Source organism: Cyprinodon tularosa, unplaced genomic scaffold, assembly GCF_016077235.1.
Source record: "Cyprinodon tularosa strain WSP-4 unplaced genomic scaffold, ASM1607723v1 ctg211, whole genome shotgun sequence".
Classification (NCBI taxonomy): domain Eukaryota; kingdom Metazoa; phylum Chordata; class Actinopteri; order Cyprinodontiformes; family Cyprinodontidae; genus Cyprinodon; species Cyprinodon tularosa.
Genome location: NW_024038781.1, coordinates 1,158,184 through 1,172,790, shown reverse-complemented (window position 1 = coordinate 1,172,790; position 14,607 = coordinate 1,158,184). Strand labels below are relative to the sequence as shown.

The following is a 14,607-nucleotide window of genomic DNA, read 5'->3' as shown; positions in this document are numbered from 1 at the left end:
ACAGTAAATAGCACAATGCAGTCAAATGACACAAAGTAAATCCATTGGCCTCTGATCTGGCTTCATTGGTAAGGCTGCATGTCTTGATTACATGCTCAAGGTCTTCAATGACAGAGGGAAGGTGTTTTGCTAGATGCTTAACTGCAGAGGCGTGCACAGACAATTTGGGGGGCAGGTGCTCAGGAGGGGGGGGGGGGGGGCACTTTTTAGTGTACGTGGAACACTTAATTATTTTAAAAAAATACACACGCATGTTGAATGAAATTTGATTTTTATTTGTAACATTCTCTAAACGCGAGTTTTCAATGGAAAAAAGTCACACCACCAACAGAACAGACTAAAGCGTACTACTTGCTCATCTTTCTTTTTCTTTCATCTGGCTCATCTCCCTGTTTTCCCTCACCCATATGCTCTCCATCATCCATCTGTTCTCCCTCATCCTGCTGTTCTCCCTCATCCTGGTCTTTTTCTGTCTCTGTGTCTTCCCTGAACTGTTCCTCATCTTCTGTCCTGGTAGATGTTGATGGTATAGAGCTTCCCTGCTGTGACTGGCTACAATATAATAATAATAACCATCATGACAATAATAATGATAATAGTAATAACCATCATGACAATAATAATAATACTAATAATAATAATAATAATAATAATAATAGCTTTAACAAATATGCCACATTAGTTTAAATAATGGGCTATTAGGGCAACATGACTGGAAGTCTTGTCACGTGGATATGACTTATGGCAGCCTACAAAATAATAGCTATTTTAATACTTGCTGATTTTGTACAAACCACTTAAAAATAAAATGTGAACAGCTTTTAAGATTTTTCAATACAATTAACCCTCCTTTCTTGGCATTGTGCTGCAATTACTAAATCAATATACAGTTAAGTCAATAAAGAGACCAAATGTGTTAATTTACACTCACCGGCCACTTTATTAGGTACACCTGTCCATTTGCTCGTTAACACTTAATTTCTAAGCAGCCAATCACATGGAGGCAACTCAGTGCATTTAGGCATGTAGACATGGTCAAGACAATCTCCTGCAGTTCAAACCGAGCATCAGTGAGGGGAAGAAAGGTGATTTGAGTGACTTTGAACGTGGCATGATTGTTGGTGCCAGAAGGGCTGGTCTGAGTATTTCAGAAACTGCTGATCTACTGGGATTTTCACGCACAACCATCTCTAGGGTTTACAGAGAATGGTCCGAAAAAGAAAAAACATCCAGTGAGCGGCAGTTCTGTGGGCGGAAATGCCTTGTTGATGCCAGAGGTCAGAGGAGAATGGCCAGACTGGTTCGAGCTGATAGAAGGGCAACAGTGACTCAATAACCACCCGTTACAACCAAGGTGGGCAGAAGAGCATCTCTGAACGCACAGTACGTCGAACTTTGAGGCAGGTGGACTACAGCAGCAGAAGACCACACCGGGTGCCACTCCTTTCAGCTAAGAACAGGAAACTGAGGCTACAATTTGCACAAGCTCATCGAAATTGGACAATAGAAGATTCGAAAAACGTTGCCTGGTCTGATGAGTCTCGATTTCTGCTGCGACATTCGGATGGTAGGGTCAGAATTTGGCGTCTACAACATGAAAGCATGGATCCATCCTGCCTTGTATCAACGGTTCAGGCTGGTGGTGGTGGTGTCATGGTGTGGGGAATATTTTCTTGGCACTCTTTGGGCCCCTTGGTACCAATTGAGCACTGTTGCAACGCCACAGCCTACCTGAGTATTGTTGCTGACCATGTCCATCCCTTTATGACCACAATGTACCCAACTTCTGATGGCTACTTTCAGCAGGATAATGCGCCATGTCATAAAGCTGGAATCATCTCAGACTGGTTTCTTGAACATGACAATGAGTTCACTGTACTCAAATGGCCTCCACAGTCACCAGATCTCAATCCAATAGAGAATCTTTGGGATGTGGTGGAATGGGAGATTCGCATCATGGATGTGCAACCGACAAATCTGCGGCAACTGTGTGATGCCATCATGTCAATATGGACCAAACTCCCTGAGGAATGCTTCCAGCACCTTGTTGAATCTATGCCACCAAGAATTGAGGCAGTTCTGAAGGCAAAAGGGGGTCCAACCCGTTACTAGCATGGGGTACCTAATAAAGTGGCCGGTGAGTGTATGTTGCCTAACAAAACCTATACAACAGAAAACGTTTGTCTTAACACATAGATTTGCAATTGCAAACTCTATCGAAATTATTTGTAGCCTATGTGGTCGTCCTCACGTTATCTGTCATTGACTTGGGCTACAGTGTAAAACTTTATCTAGCCTATCTAGTTTATCAGGTGACCAGTCGGCAAAAATGCTTGTTTGGTGCTGCTGAATGAGAAATTTTAATGCACAACAAAATGATTTTGCTTGATCTGTATATTACCTGGCTAATGAGGCACGGGAAAAGCAGCCTGTCAGCGACCGTTCCTGCTATCTGAAGATGCTTACTGAACTGCTATGATGTTGCGCATCTGCGGGCGACCGCGCGAGTTCACGTGAAAAAGGGAGAGAGATAGGCTTGTCGGGTGTGCGGGTGTGAGTCGGAGGTGGCTCATTTCGGGGCATTGTTTCAGTCGTTTTTAATGGCTCAGGTTTTCAAAAGATCATTTCAAAACCGACATCAGTAAAATCTTAATAATATTAATAATAATAATAAAAAAAACGAGCTTCAAAAGGGCATTTTCATTGATAAAGGGCAAACTTCCTAGTGCTTTAGCACCACCTAGTGTCTATATGTGTGCACGCCCATGCTTAGCTGCCATGATCCTTGCACTCCAGGAAGTATCTGAGAGCCGATGCAAAGTGCAACGGGTTTTCTAAGTTTTCTGGACTGGCACTGAAGAATGTGTAAAGCCGCCCACAAGATATAACGTGTGAGAAGCACAGGGGGAAAAGTTGCTAAATTATTTTTCTTTAGTATCTGGGCTTGGACTCCCTTACCTTGCCATCTACAGTCTCATATGTCAATTAATTTTTCATGAAGCACTTTTTTAATCATCTCTGCAATCTCACTGTCTGTCTTTTTGTGAAAGTCCTTAAATTCCAAGAACCGTTCTTTGATCTCCCAGTCATTAGTTTCTTTTTTGTAGCTGACACATCCTTTTAAATTGTGTTCAGGACTTTTTGGCCACACAAATCAATAAATTCATTCTGAAGGTCAGAGGTCAGATAATGAGTCAGTCTAGTTCCTTCCTTTTGTTCCTGACTTTTTCCAAGTGCTCACTAAGCAGTGGATCAAACAACGGCAAAAGCTTGTGTGCCTCAGAAATTGCCATTATGGATATCATGAATGTGAGGGATGGAGATAAAAAGCATGAGGAGTCACAGGAATTAATACAATTTTTTTTTTTTTTATATTCTTAACCCTAAAAAGAAACTTACAAAAAATACATGGGTTCAAGTCATAAAAGAGGCCAACCAAAAGGAGAAAATTTAACTCAAGCAAACTGTGCCCAAACTAACTGGCTGCATAAACAAACATAACGGACCTCACAATGAAATGACACACAAGGGTATATATATATATATATATATATATATATATATATATATATATATATATATATATATATATATATATATATATATATATATATATAGAGCTACACATAGACCAAAGTAAGTGGTGATTGTGTCTTCCTGATGGATGATGTTATAAGGAGGCAAAGGAAGGAAATAAAACACAGCAGGTATTTTGAACGGCCTCCATGGTGACAACAACAAAGACAGGAGCAGTTTGATTAGGAACTATGATTAATCACCACATATACATTTGTTGTGATTGCAGCATAAGATGGAACACTTTAATCTTCTGCTAAACGAGACCTAATCTTTTCTCCTGCTTTTTTAATCTAGCATTTAGGAGTTAACTGTTGTGCTGTACCAGAAAATAATGAGACCCAATCAGGGAACAACAGAGATAAAACAAAGATGAAGAGGAATGGACAATAGGCTATCACAAAGCTCCAACAGGAGACAATTGTTCCATATTTGTTTTATATTTTCATATTTTGCAGCTTATAAATGAATGTGTTTTTCATATTTGGTTTTAATCAAACTTTCCTCTAGTTTTACAGAAGTACATATAATTTGTAGAGGATTTACACCCTCACCTCTGATGGAGCTCCCTCCGTTGTCTCCGGGTATCCATGACAACGTGATTGACGTGGTGGTAGTCTTGGTAACTGTGAGACGGGGCTGGTCAGGGGGTACTGTGGATGACAGGTCAGCACACTGATCATGTTTGTGTTGTAATGCTTATTTTTCTTCACCAACTTAGGGTTTCATTTTGATAAACATCAAATCAATTGATATGTGAATTACAGTTAAAGAAAAGAAAGGGCCAGTAATTTCTATTGTTTGTAATATTCTGCATGTGTATCACGTAACATTTTCATGCAAACTTTGAGGCCTTCTGAGGTCAGCACCTGTCAGTTTCATAGTCACATTGTCACATGTTATCTTTCATATGTTCAAAGCATAGAACTGATAAAAAACAAACTTTGCCTTCTTTTTATTAAAAATCTTTTAACTTTAATATTGTTGTTTTTTTTTTTTTTTTAAACTAGCAACTTTATCAAGGCTAGAGAGTAACATACTGTATGGCAAATGGACCCATGCTCCATTTGTCGTACAGTATTTACGAGAAATGGAGCATGGGTCTAAGTTGTTAATTGCAATTTAATTAAAATAAATTAATTAAAATAATTCAAGCAAAACTGGTAAAAAAAGGGGGGGAAAACAACATATTGTTGCCGTGAGTATTTGCATAGGTTTTTGCCAAATGGATAGAAGTATTTAATTATTCATGAATAGTACTAGATGTTAGTCAATAACAAGTTTATATTTGCTGCCCTTCTAACTGCAATAACTTAAGCAATAACTAGAATATATCTAACATTATAACAGTAATAAAGATTCCTATATCTGACTCAGCATCGCCCCTAATGATTAAAAAAAACTCTTTTTTTATTTCTGAATTAGATTGCTATACTTTTTAGTCACCACAAGGGGGCAGATAGAGATTATGACATTTAGCCTCTCAAAGGCATTTATTATGAAATTGCCTCAAACTTCTTTAAGCCTTGATAAAGTCACATATGAAAAAAATCTGAATTAATACCAAATTTTGCTAAATAACACAAAGTTTCATTATGTTCCCCTAAATCTTTGAAGAAACATTGATGTTTTGAAAAATTTTATCACAGCATACTGTTAAATTACTGCTTACTGGGGTGCATTTTCAGGCTAATCTATTGGCCAAAAAATGCAGAATCAACATGCCCACAGTTTTGTATGTTTTCTATGTTTGAATGATACGTGTGTGTGTTTCTGTCTGCTAAGATTCCTGATCCATTTGGCCATCACGTAAATAAAATAAATAGCAGATACTATCACTTGAAACTAGCATTATAATAAAAAGAATTTGTATAAGACTGTATATTAGATGATCCATCAGTACACGAGTAGCCTTTTTACCAGATGTTTGAGTAATTACTTGAATGCCTACTTTTTATTTTACTTTTTTATTTTAGCTCCCTTCTTATTTTAGTAAAATATTTAGATATTTTGTCCACCTCTAGGTTTGACTTCCTTTACTGTGTGTCTCTAAATGTTCTTGTGATTATTTTACCTTCAGTTGTTTACATTTTTTGCTTGATTTCTATTTTCATTTTCTTTATAAAGATAATTTTGCCGCACATTTACTTAGCCATGTTTTTTCCTGGTGTTTTCATGTACTTTCCAGCACTATTTTAACAAATCTATAACAGATGCAAATCAAACCATTTATATATAATGTTCAAATAAATTTAGACATACTATTAAACATCAGTAGATATTTTTGGCCATTTTTATGCAGCTACTATCATAACACTTTATGTAAATCAGGTTCAATGTCAGCTTTTGTTGATCAGGTATTCATAAAAAAAATATGTTCTTCTGGATATATTTGTCCTTTGAATTGTTATAAAGAAACCTTTGAGATTTATCTACTAAAATGCAATCATTTTTACCAAAGTGACATAAGGTATCTCTATAAACATCAGACCACAAAATTATCTCTATTCCTTTTCTTTGCCCACTTGCCTTGAACCTGCAGGTTCAGGGTGATCTCATCAGACCCCCAGTTGTTGCTGGCCACACAGCTGTAGTTCCCAGAGTCCTCTGCTTTTACTGTACGGATTAGGAAGCTCCCGTTGCCATGGACGCTACGACGACCATCCACAATTACAGGCGTAGGTGTCCCATTTGTGCTAGAATTAAACAGAGGAATTCTATATTCCAGAAAAAGCTTAGATTATGGCTGTTTAATAGACATAAATATTAATTACTTACTTTCCCTTGAGCCATTTGATGGTGGGAGGAGGATCTCCAACAGCTTTGCATGGTAAAACAATGTCCTTCATCCAGGGAGTAGTGACTGTTCCATTAAATGTCAGGATTCTAGCTGGAGCTGAGGAAAATGCAAGCATAAACAGCAACATATTAAAAACAGGGACTCACTATAAACCATTTATACAAACACATAGTTGAATTGATGCTAGTTATCAGTAGCGTATCAGGGGAGACTGTGGAGGATTTGATACCTTCGGGTAAAGGCTCCACGGTGATCTTCTCACTATTGTTTCCATGCCCTGCAGCCGTCACTGCCACCACCCAGACACTGTACTGTCTGTTTCGAGCCAAATTTGGGATCCTGTAAAAATATTTATCGGGAGATGCCTCAAACTCACTCATCACCTGTAAATCCAAGAGAAGACAAAGGACAATGTAACAGGAGGCTGCAGTAGTATTTAGCACTTTGGAAATGTGGCTGCATTGGCCTTAAACTCAGTAAATATAAAAGACAAGAGAAGATCGTGAAAGTTTTATGGTAAAAAAATGCTAATACCATGGGATGCAAGTTAGAGCAGAAGACAATGTATTTTCTGATGATGCCATTAAGTTTAAGCGGAGGCAGCCAGGAGACAAACACAGCAGAGCTGCTAGAGGCTGCAGCCTTTACTCCTGCTGGTGGACCAGGAACTAAAGAAAGAAAGACAAAGTCATACAATCATCATGAACTCTCCATAAGCAAAAAAAAAAAAAAAAAAAAAAAAAAAAACATAACTTGGTAAAGATTTAATTTTCCCCTACCATCCTCTTTGGTGCGAACATAGATCTGCTCACTGCGGACTCCATCTCCAGCATTAGTGAAAGCTAAGACCTGGATGCTGTAGTTGGTGTACTTCTCTAAACCATCCAGCTCCAGAGAAGGCTGGCCAGTTGTCACATTCCGGATTTCACCAAGTTCTAAAGCAGAACGGGAAAAAACATTTCTAAGTAAGGTGCAGATCTGGTGTAAGGTGCAGATCTAGGCATACATTTGAAAGAAAAATGTTTTAGCCAAACTTCTTATTACAATGACCTGAAACACTCAGCTAGTATAAATAAATCAATAGATAGATAGATAGACATGCAGATAGATGTGTTCATTGTAAATAGGTCAACAAGACGTATCATGCAGCAGACCCCCCCAAGCATTGCCATGACCTGATTCAGAGTATTAACAGTGTTAGTTAGCTTTGAAGCATAATTACCTTATTATGTAATGCTGTGAAAATTAGTTCCAGTACCTCAGATTTATAATTAGTTTAAACAAGCTATTATATGCAGCCATATAACTTTTTGACAAATCAGCAGCTCCAAGTTGCTAGCTCAGAGAAAATAACCACATTCCTCAAGATCCTGTCAAAGTGTTCCTCTGTGTGAAAGTCAGTACCTCCATCAGGCAGATTTGCCCAGTAGATTACTCTGTAGCCCTGCAGGTTCCCATTGAGAGCTTCTCTTGGTAGAGGCATCCAGGAGAGGGAAATCACCTCTGGAGATTTGGCTACAGCCAGCACATTTTCAGGAGGTCGGGAGGGCACTGTCAAGGAGAGAAAAAAAATGAAAGACTGAGGTTTTAGGCTGAATGTTAATTTCTTGAGGGACCGTTTAGTTGTCCATCCTCCACCCATCTTCTCTTGCTTATTTTGTCAGGGTCGCAGTGGGGCCGCTGCCTATCTCCTGCACCCAAGGACAATATAGAGAAGCCATTTAACCTAAGAGTCATATTTTGGGACTGTGGGAGGAAGCTGGAGTACCTGGAGAGTACTCATGCCGGCACTGGGAGAACATGCAAATGCATGCAAGAGGACCCTGGGCTGGGAATCAACCTAGGAGCTTCTTGCTGTAAGGCAACCAACCGTGCTATGAATTGCTCCAGCGTGCATTTTAGTTATTGATAAATAGAGACTGAGGAGCTGCTGTTTTTAAAGTGAGCATATTTTTAAAACAGTAGTCTAAGTGAAGAAGTGAAAATAAGATAAACCTTAATGATAAGGAGAAATTCACAACAAATGAGTCAAGAGAGAACACTTAGCTGTTGGGAAGCTAACATTTTACTTTTGTTGGTGTCAACAAATTTATATATTCACTCATCTTTGGTCTGAGAAAATCCTTTTCTGTATGATTGCATTTGATCCATTTATCTAATAATTAAATTAATTTAAATTAAAACAAAATAATTGTTTAGATATATTTATTGGCTTACATACATACATCTGTAAAATAATATTATGATATTCCTAAAAGCCAACTACTCTCTCTTTAACAAGTTGTTGTCTTTATATTTACTGGATGAGCCATTTACTCTCTGCACAGAACTCTATAATTGAAACTCAGTATTTGCACCTTTCTGAGAATTCCTAAAAAAAACTTCAAAATAATTCCACTGTTATTGGTAAATTGCAAGTTTTTTTAAAATAATTTATTTGCAAATCGGCTTAAATCTGTTTTGAATCTATCCTGTTTTGTTGCCCTCAGTGTATTCTCTGATAGTTTCTATATATCTGAAGTGTCATTCAGATGAGTCTCTCAGGTTGTGTTCAGTGCAGTACAAAAAAGGAAAATAACCAGAAATGTTTTGAAATGTAAGCAGAGGAATGAGTACAGAGAATTACATTTCAGAGAACTATTTCATTTCAAATTATGTCCAGCAGGTGGAGATCTTCTACAAGGTGCTGTCTTGCATCTCTTGTCACAGCAGGTAATAGCTAATGAGATGAGAAGATATAAGACAAACTGCATTAGCTGTAACTAATAATTTAAAGTGTCTCGTAACACTTGTTAATCTAAAAACATTGCATTAAGTGTATTCTATTAGGATTTTATGTGAAATATCAACACAAAGTGACATTAATGTAAATGAAAAAGGGTACAATTTTTAATATAGTGCAGGGGTCTTCAATGTTTTACAGGCCAAGGACCCCCAAACTGATGGCGAGGTGGAGCGGGGGCCCCCTAATTATATATATTGTATGAAATTGGTTTATATCAGACTGGTTCTATAGTCACTCTATTACAGATGGCGCCATGTAACAAAAGTAATTCCGTCCTGGGATTATTAAACTATTTCTGATTCCTGGTTGATGGGACAGGTGTTCTGAAGGAAACGGTGCCCAGCTTGAAAGAGCTCCTGTGTGTCTCTGAATGTGTGCATTGATGACTAAAAGACATCTTCTGTTTACTACAGTGTGTAGAATTTATGTTACTGTGTATTTAAAAACATTTAAATTAGTGGAAAAAATGCTGGGGGAATATAAAAAAAAAGTCTAATCAACCAAAACTTTGGTGACCCCCATGCAGTACCTCTGTGGACCCCCTAGGGGTCACGGACCCCCTGTTGAAGTCCTCTGATCTAGTAACTCAATCGAGTTTAGAAATCTAAAAAGGGATCGCACTTGTGTCGGGGATCTCTGATACCCCTACAAAGCTACCACAGACCTCCTGGCTGCATTTCTAATGAATATTAGTGCTGTGCTTTTGCCAGGTTAGGCACTGTAGATAAATATGTCTTAGTTATCTTGGACATTGGTGGTTCTAGACCACATTTAGTAGATGGCCCAGGGTGGGGAAAGCATAAAGCACAGAAAAGCATAACACCAAAAACAGGGCAATAGTTTATGATTTAGAATACAATCAAAAAGCTGCAGAACCAAAGAGCTACAGCACTTGGAGATCTGCACTGAAATGCCATTTCCTCATCATTTAGTTTATTTAAATTTTACTTTGCTAGAATTAAAAATGTATACTTTTAGTTTGAAAATTTTACTTTTATTTACCTAAAATAAAGAAATAAATCCTTCACCATGTAAAAACAAAAACAAAAAAACAGCTGAAATAAATAATTGATAAGTACATATTTACTAAAAGATAAAATAAAGCAATATTTTAGAATATTAGTTCAATGCACAGCACATTCATATTAGGATTATTTTTAACTTATTTTAAATTAAAATGATCAGTTCTGATCGAGAACTTTTTTGAAACGGATATATTCAGCTGTAACAAATTAGAGTATTTTTTAGTTTGGTTCAAAATAACATTAAGCAGATGAAAACTTTGACTCTAACACAATATAACTGAAGCTATCACCTTCATTTTTTAAAAATATCAGGAGGACTAAAGAAAAATTGGTCCAAAGTAGCAATCAGTTCCAACGCATATTATAAATAGAATTTTTTCTTAGTATTATGCCTTCAGTACAGGGCAAGGACCAATTCTACAGGGGTACTGGCCCCTGTCTAGAACCGGCCGTAATCTTGGATTAAACAGCGCTCCTAGTTTAATCTGTCGACTGTGCTGCTTTGTCTCGATACTGTGTACTGTGTCTCGATGATGCTCTTTGTTCCGTGATTATTAAGAAACCTCTCTTAAGGCCTTCAATGACAATTTAGAAAACGGATTTACTAATTTGAGAAGGTGATTGGCTTCTCTGTATATTTAAATAACCATTTCTTCTTTTCTGTCTTTTTTACAATAATTGACAACTTTCTGTTAGTAAATCAGTTCAGATTCTAAAGAATTAATCTTTTGGATAATATGCAAAAAGAGGGTGACAAAATACTAGATACATTTTTGAGGAGCAATACATACAGTATATTCCCCACATTTTATGAGCCCCAGATCTCCAGCTCACCATCCTCCAGGGTCTTGGTGACCACCTGCTGTGAAGAAGGTCCTGTTCCAGCTCTGTTTGCAGCCTGAACAACCACGCTGTACTGAGTGAACTTCTTCAGATTGTCCAGCATGATGCTCTCGGTGGTGTCTCCTGTTGAATCCACACTGATAATAGTAAACTGGTGACTCCCTCCAGGACTGTACTCCCTGTAGCCCACCTGGTAGCCGCGGATCACACCGTTTTGCAAATGCTTATGGGGGGGCTGTGGAGAATATGAGATGAGACGAGATTAAGAAACAAACACATCAGAACGTATCTTTTATCTCCACTGTGTTCAGCAAAATAGTGGATTATATTGTTAAGATACTGAACTTTATGATGATTTTTTTTTTATTATTTGTCATTTCTAGTTTTTTTTTATTTCTTCAAATGAAGGAAGTGCAATTACAACCCAAGGTCCTGCTGATGATGTGAGACATTTATTTATGAGCCTACCTTCCAGGAAACTTTGATGCTCTGTGGGGAAGTTGGCTCAAGAGTGACATCTTGTGGAGGGCCATCAGGAGCTGTGAAGGAAGCATATCATTTACCATTTCCACAACTCAAAACAAAAACATAAAATATTCACTAGGTGGTGCTGTTGAACTAAAAATCTGCTTTTCAGGTTCCCACTGAGCCATGCACATTAGAGCTATTCCCTAAGATCAATATTAATTAAAAAAAGTCGAACATCTTCAACAAACCACTTAAAAATCGAGACAAAAAGAATGATAATACAATTTATAACTTGAGTTTAGTTATTAATTTAATCAAATGTGCCATTCAGCATGCTTTAAGGCCCAGGAGGGATCATTAAAAGCAATAGAAAATAGGCTAGAACTAAGAGGACCAGCTAAAAGCAGTGGTGAACAGATTTATTTCTAATTTATTTGATATTATAGACTCAACATCTATACAATTATGGGTTCTTAGAATGATCATAATTCTTTGGACAAATTTCTTGCCAAATATCCATCTGAATAGAGTCCAAAACCTAACGTCCAATTAGAGAGAAACCGAGAAACTCTTAAACTGAGCTCTTCTTTTAATATTTATTGAAATGATTAAGTCAAAATAATACAGTCGCTTTTCTGCATTAACACTTTTGGCAAGGTTTTTACTTCATCTTTATTTTTAATGTTCAGATTACACTATAACATGCTTTTTTTAAAGCGAACAAAGTCATATTCTTGATTATCTAATTCTGTTTTCTTTTAAAATTCCTTTTCACTGGTTTTCTACTCAGAAACCAGGTAATCTGCGTGTGTGTCGCAGTCAATGCAAATGTGCACCTCTGTTGCACTTCTCCAAAATTGTAGGTGACAGCAGACAGTGCCACAGACAGGAGGCCTCTGATTGGTCAATTCTACATCCGCTCTACACTATGCGTATTTCCTGTTTGGTACCTTACGGCTTACCGTATTTTGTTTGTATGACCACCATTAAGGAAAACGATTTGTGAAGATGGACCAGCTAGAAAAGACCCACAGCTAGTTCATGATTGTCCCTATTGCGTTGACTCTCTTGCGCAGACCACGCTTCAATATTGGGCATAAATCAAAAATATCTGCGACAAGCTCACTGCGACACACTGCTGCGGGGAGTATAACCAGCCCTTTATACAGTCAAAGGGAGTCGAATGATTCCTCAAATGAAGCTAACTAACCTGCTTCATCAGTAGTGATGGTGAGCTCATTGCTGGGGTTGCTGTTTCCAATAATGTTCTTGGCAACCATACGGATGTTATACGTTGAAGAAGGATGGAGGTCAATAATAGTGGCTTGGTTAAGCTGCGGTGACACATCTTTGGTTACCTGCGCAGACAACCATGAAGCTGGAAGAAAACAAATAGAATATTTAGAAAAACACAATTAAGTTTTGTTTTATTCTTTAGTCAACTTCATCTGTTAGTACCTGTTTTGTTCTTGCACTCAATATCGTATCCTGTGATAGGACTGTTGCCGTCAAACCCCATAGTCCAGCGGAGAGCTATAGTTCTGTCCTTGACCTCCCGGATCTCCACCTCTGGAGGATCTGGTGGTTCTGAGGAAATTTCAGCAGAGTAATACATTTAGAGAGAGAAGAAAGCTTTTTGATGGACCTACATAGTTTATTTTATAACATATTAGGGGTGTGATCCTATAAATGCAAGGTCTTATGGTATAACTTTAATAAATACCGGGCAAAACATAATATTTACAACTCTAAAACAAGGTTTTCTTCCACAGATAACCTTCCTGAGTTTAAAGGAGAGGAAATCTTACCTTGCACAGTCAGCTGTATGATGCCTCTGTCCTCACCAAAGGAGTTGATGGCATGACAGGAGAAGAACCCTGAGTCCTCGCGAACAGTTGGCATGATCTAAGGACAAACGTACTTAATTGGGTTTTCAAAATGACGCATTTGAATAACAAACTTTAAATATAAATCTGGTTCAATCTATTTGCTGAATGATGTTATTTTCCCTAGATGAAACACATGAAATAGAGACTAATATAAAGTTAACTTTATATTGTAAAACTAATACATTTTCAGAGCAAGAATATCAAAGTGACAGGGAAACATGTTCCGGTCCTTCTTAGCTGCTTTAAAACCTTAATTCTGTTCTCTACTAGATAACTTTGCATCGAGTCAGGGTATAAGATTGTGACTTTATGCTTAGGCTGATTTCAGCTATGCAGAACAATGATTAAGCCTGCCTTGACTGGGTTAAACAAGAGAGAAAATTATGACATGGCATCATGTGACAGCCTGTTCACACCCAAAAAAGACTGATATGGCATTGACAACAAAGTTCTGCAAAGAAATCAAAATAAGGACTGTGGATTATGCTGGACGGTAAGTGCTGCCAAAAGTAGCAGAATATACAGTTTTTAGGTTTAGGGGATGATACATTTGGTCACATTGTGACCAACTGAATTGGAGATCTTTGATTGTCCTTGTAGTGATGAAAATCCTAGTTTTAAAGCAGTTATTTGTAATTATTACCTGCTTACACTGAAGGTGTTTGAGGATCTGGAACATTATTAGTGGGAAATAAGGCAAATAAAAAAAAAAATATTTGGGAGGGTACACTTTGTTTTCACAGTACAGTTCTTCAACCTTAACACATTTTTTTCCAGCTCCACCAGTTTCTCCTACTCTTTTTTTTTTTTTTTGCCTCAGATGGACCTCACTTCCCCCTCACATTGGGTTAGATTTAGAGTCACACTGATTGCTCACCACTAGTGTTGAGACGACTTCGTCAGCCACTTCCTTGTAAGTAACCACGTATCGGCTGGTTTCAGGGTTGATGATGCGCTCCTCTTTCTCCCAGCGAACCATGATGGGTTTCTCCCCGTGAGCAATGCAGCTCATCCTCTTCTCCTCACCTTGCGTGGCCAGAGTGGTGTTTGGGTAGGAGGTGATCATGGCTGGTACTTGGGAGTGGAAAGTAATGTGAAAAAAAAGGAATCAGTTGATTAATATTCATTATATTCCATAATTCATTTCATTTAAATAAAATTCATATTGAGTTTAATGCCTATCTTTCTTTGTGCAGAAAAAAAACGCTGTTTTACATTTTC

At 37.7% G+C, this 14,607-nt stretch overlaps 1 protein-coding gene across 5 annotated transcripts in view; it reads right to left on the bottom strand.

The window, feature by feature from the left end:
* dscamb (Down syndrome cell adhesion molecule b) overlaps window positions 1-14,607 on the bottom strand; it is a 185,949-nt gene that overhangs the window by 37,775 nt on the left and 133,567 nt on the right. For 2 of the 5 annotated variants that reach the window (XM_038285537.1, XM_038285541.1), the window contains exons 12-24: window positions 14,264-14,460; window positions 13,306-13,402; window positions 12,956-13,084; window positions 12,708-12,875; window positions 11,498-11,568; window positions 11,021-11,264; window positions 7,781-7,927; window positions 7,156-7,311; window positions 6,905-7,044; window positions 6,606-6,759; window positions 6,355-6,472; window positions 6,106-6,272; window positions 4,131-4,229 (exon numbers count right to left, since the gene is read on the bottom strand). In XM_038285537.1, coding sequence (XP_038141465.1) covers window positions 4,131-4,229; window positions 6,106-6,272; window positions 6,355-6,472; window positions 6,606-6,759; window positions 6,905-7,044; window positions 7,156-7,311; window positions 7,781-7,927; window positions 11,021-11,264; window positions 11,498-11,568; window positions 12,708-12,875; window positions 12,956-13,084; window positions 13,306-13,402; window positions 14,264-14,460 — 1,887 coding nt within the window. The remainder of the gene's footprint in view (window positions 1-4,130; window positions 4,230-6,105; window positions 6,273-6,354; window positions 6,473-6,605; window positions 6,760-6,904; window positions 7,045-7,155; window positions 7,312-7,780; window positions 7,928-11,020; window positions 11,265-11,497; window positions 11,569-12,707; window positions 12,876-12,955; window positions 13,085-13,305; window positions 13,403-14,263; window positions 14,461-14,607) is intronic. The other 3 variants (XM_038285539.1, XM_038285542.1, XM_038285538.1) reach the window with 2 other exon arrangements.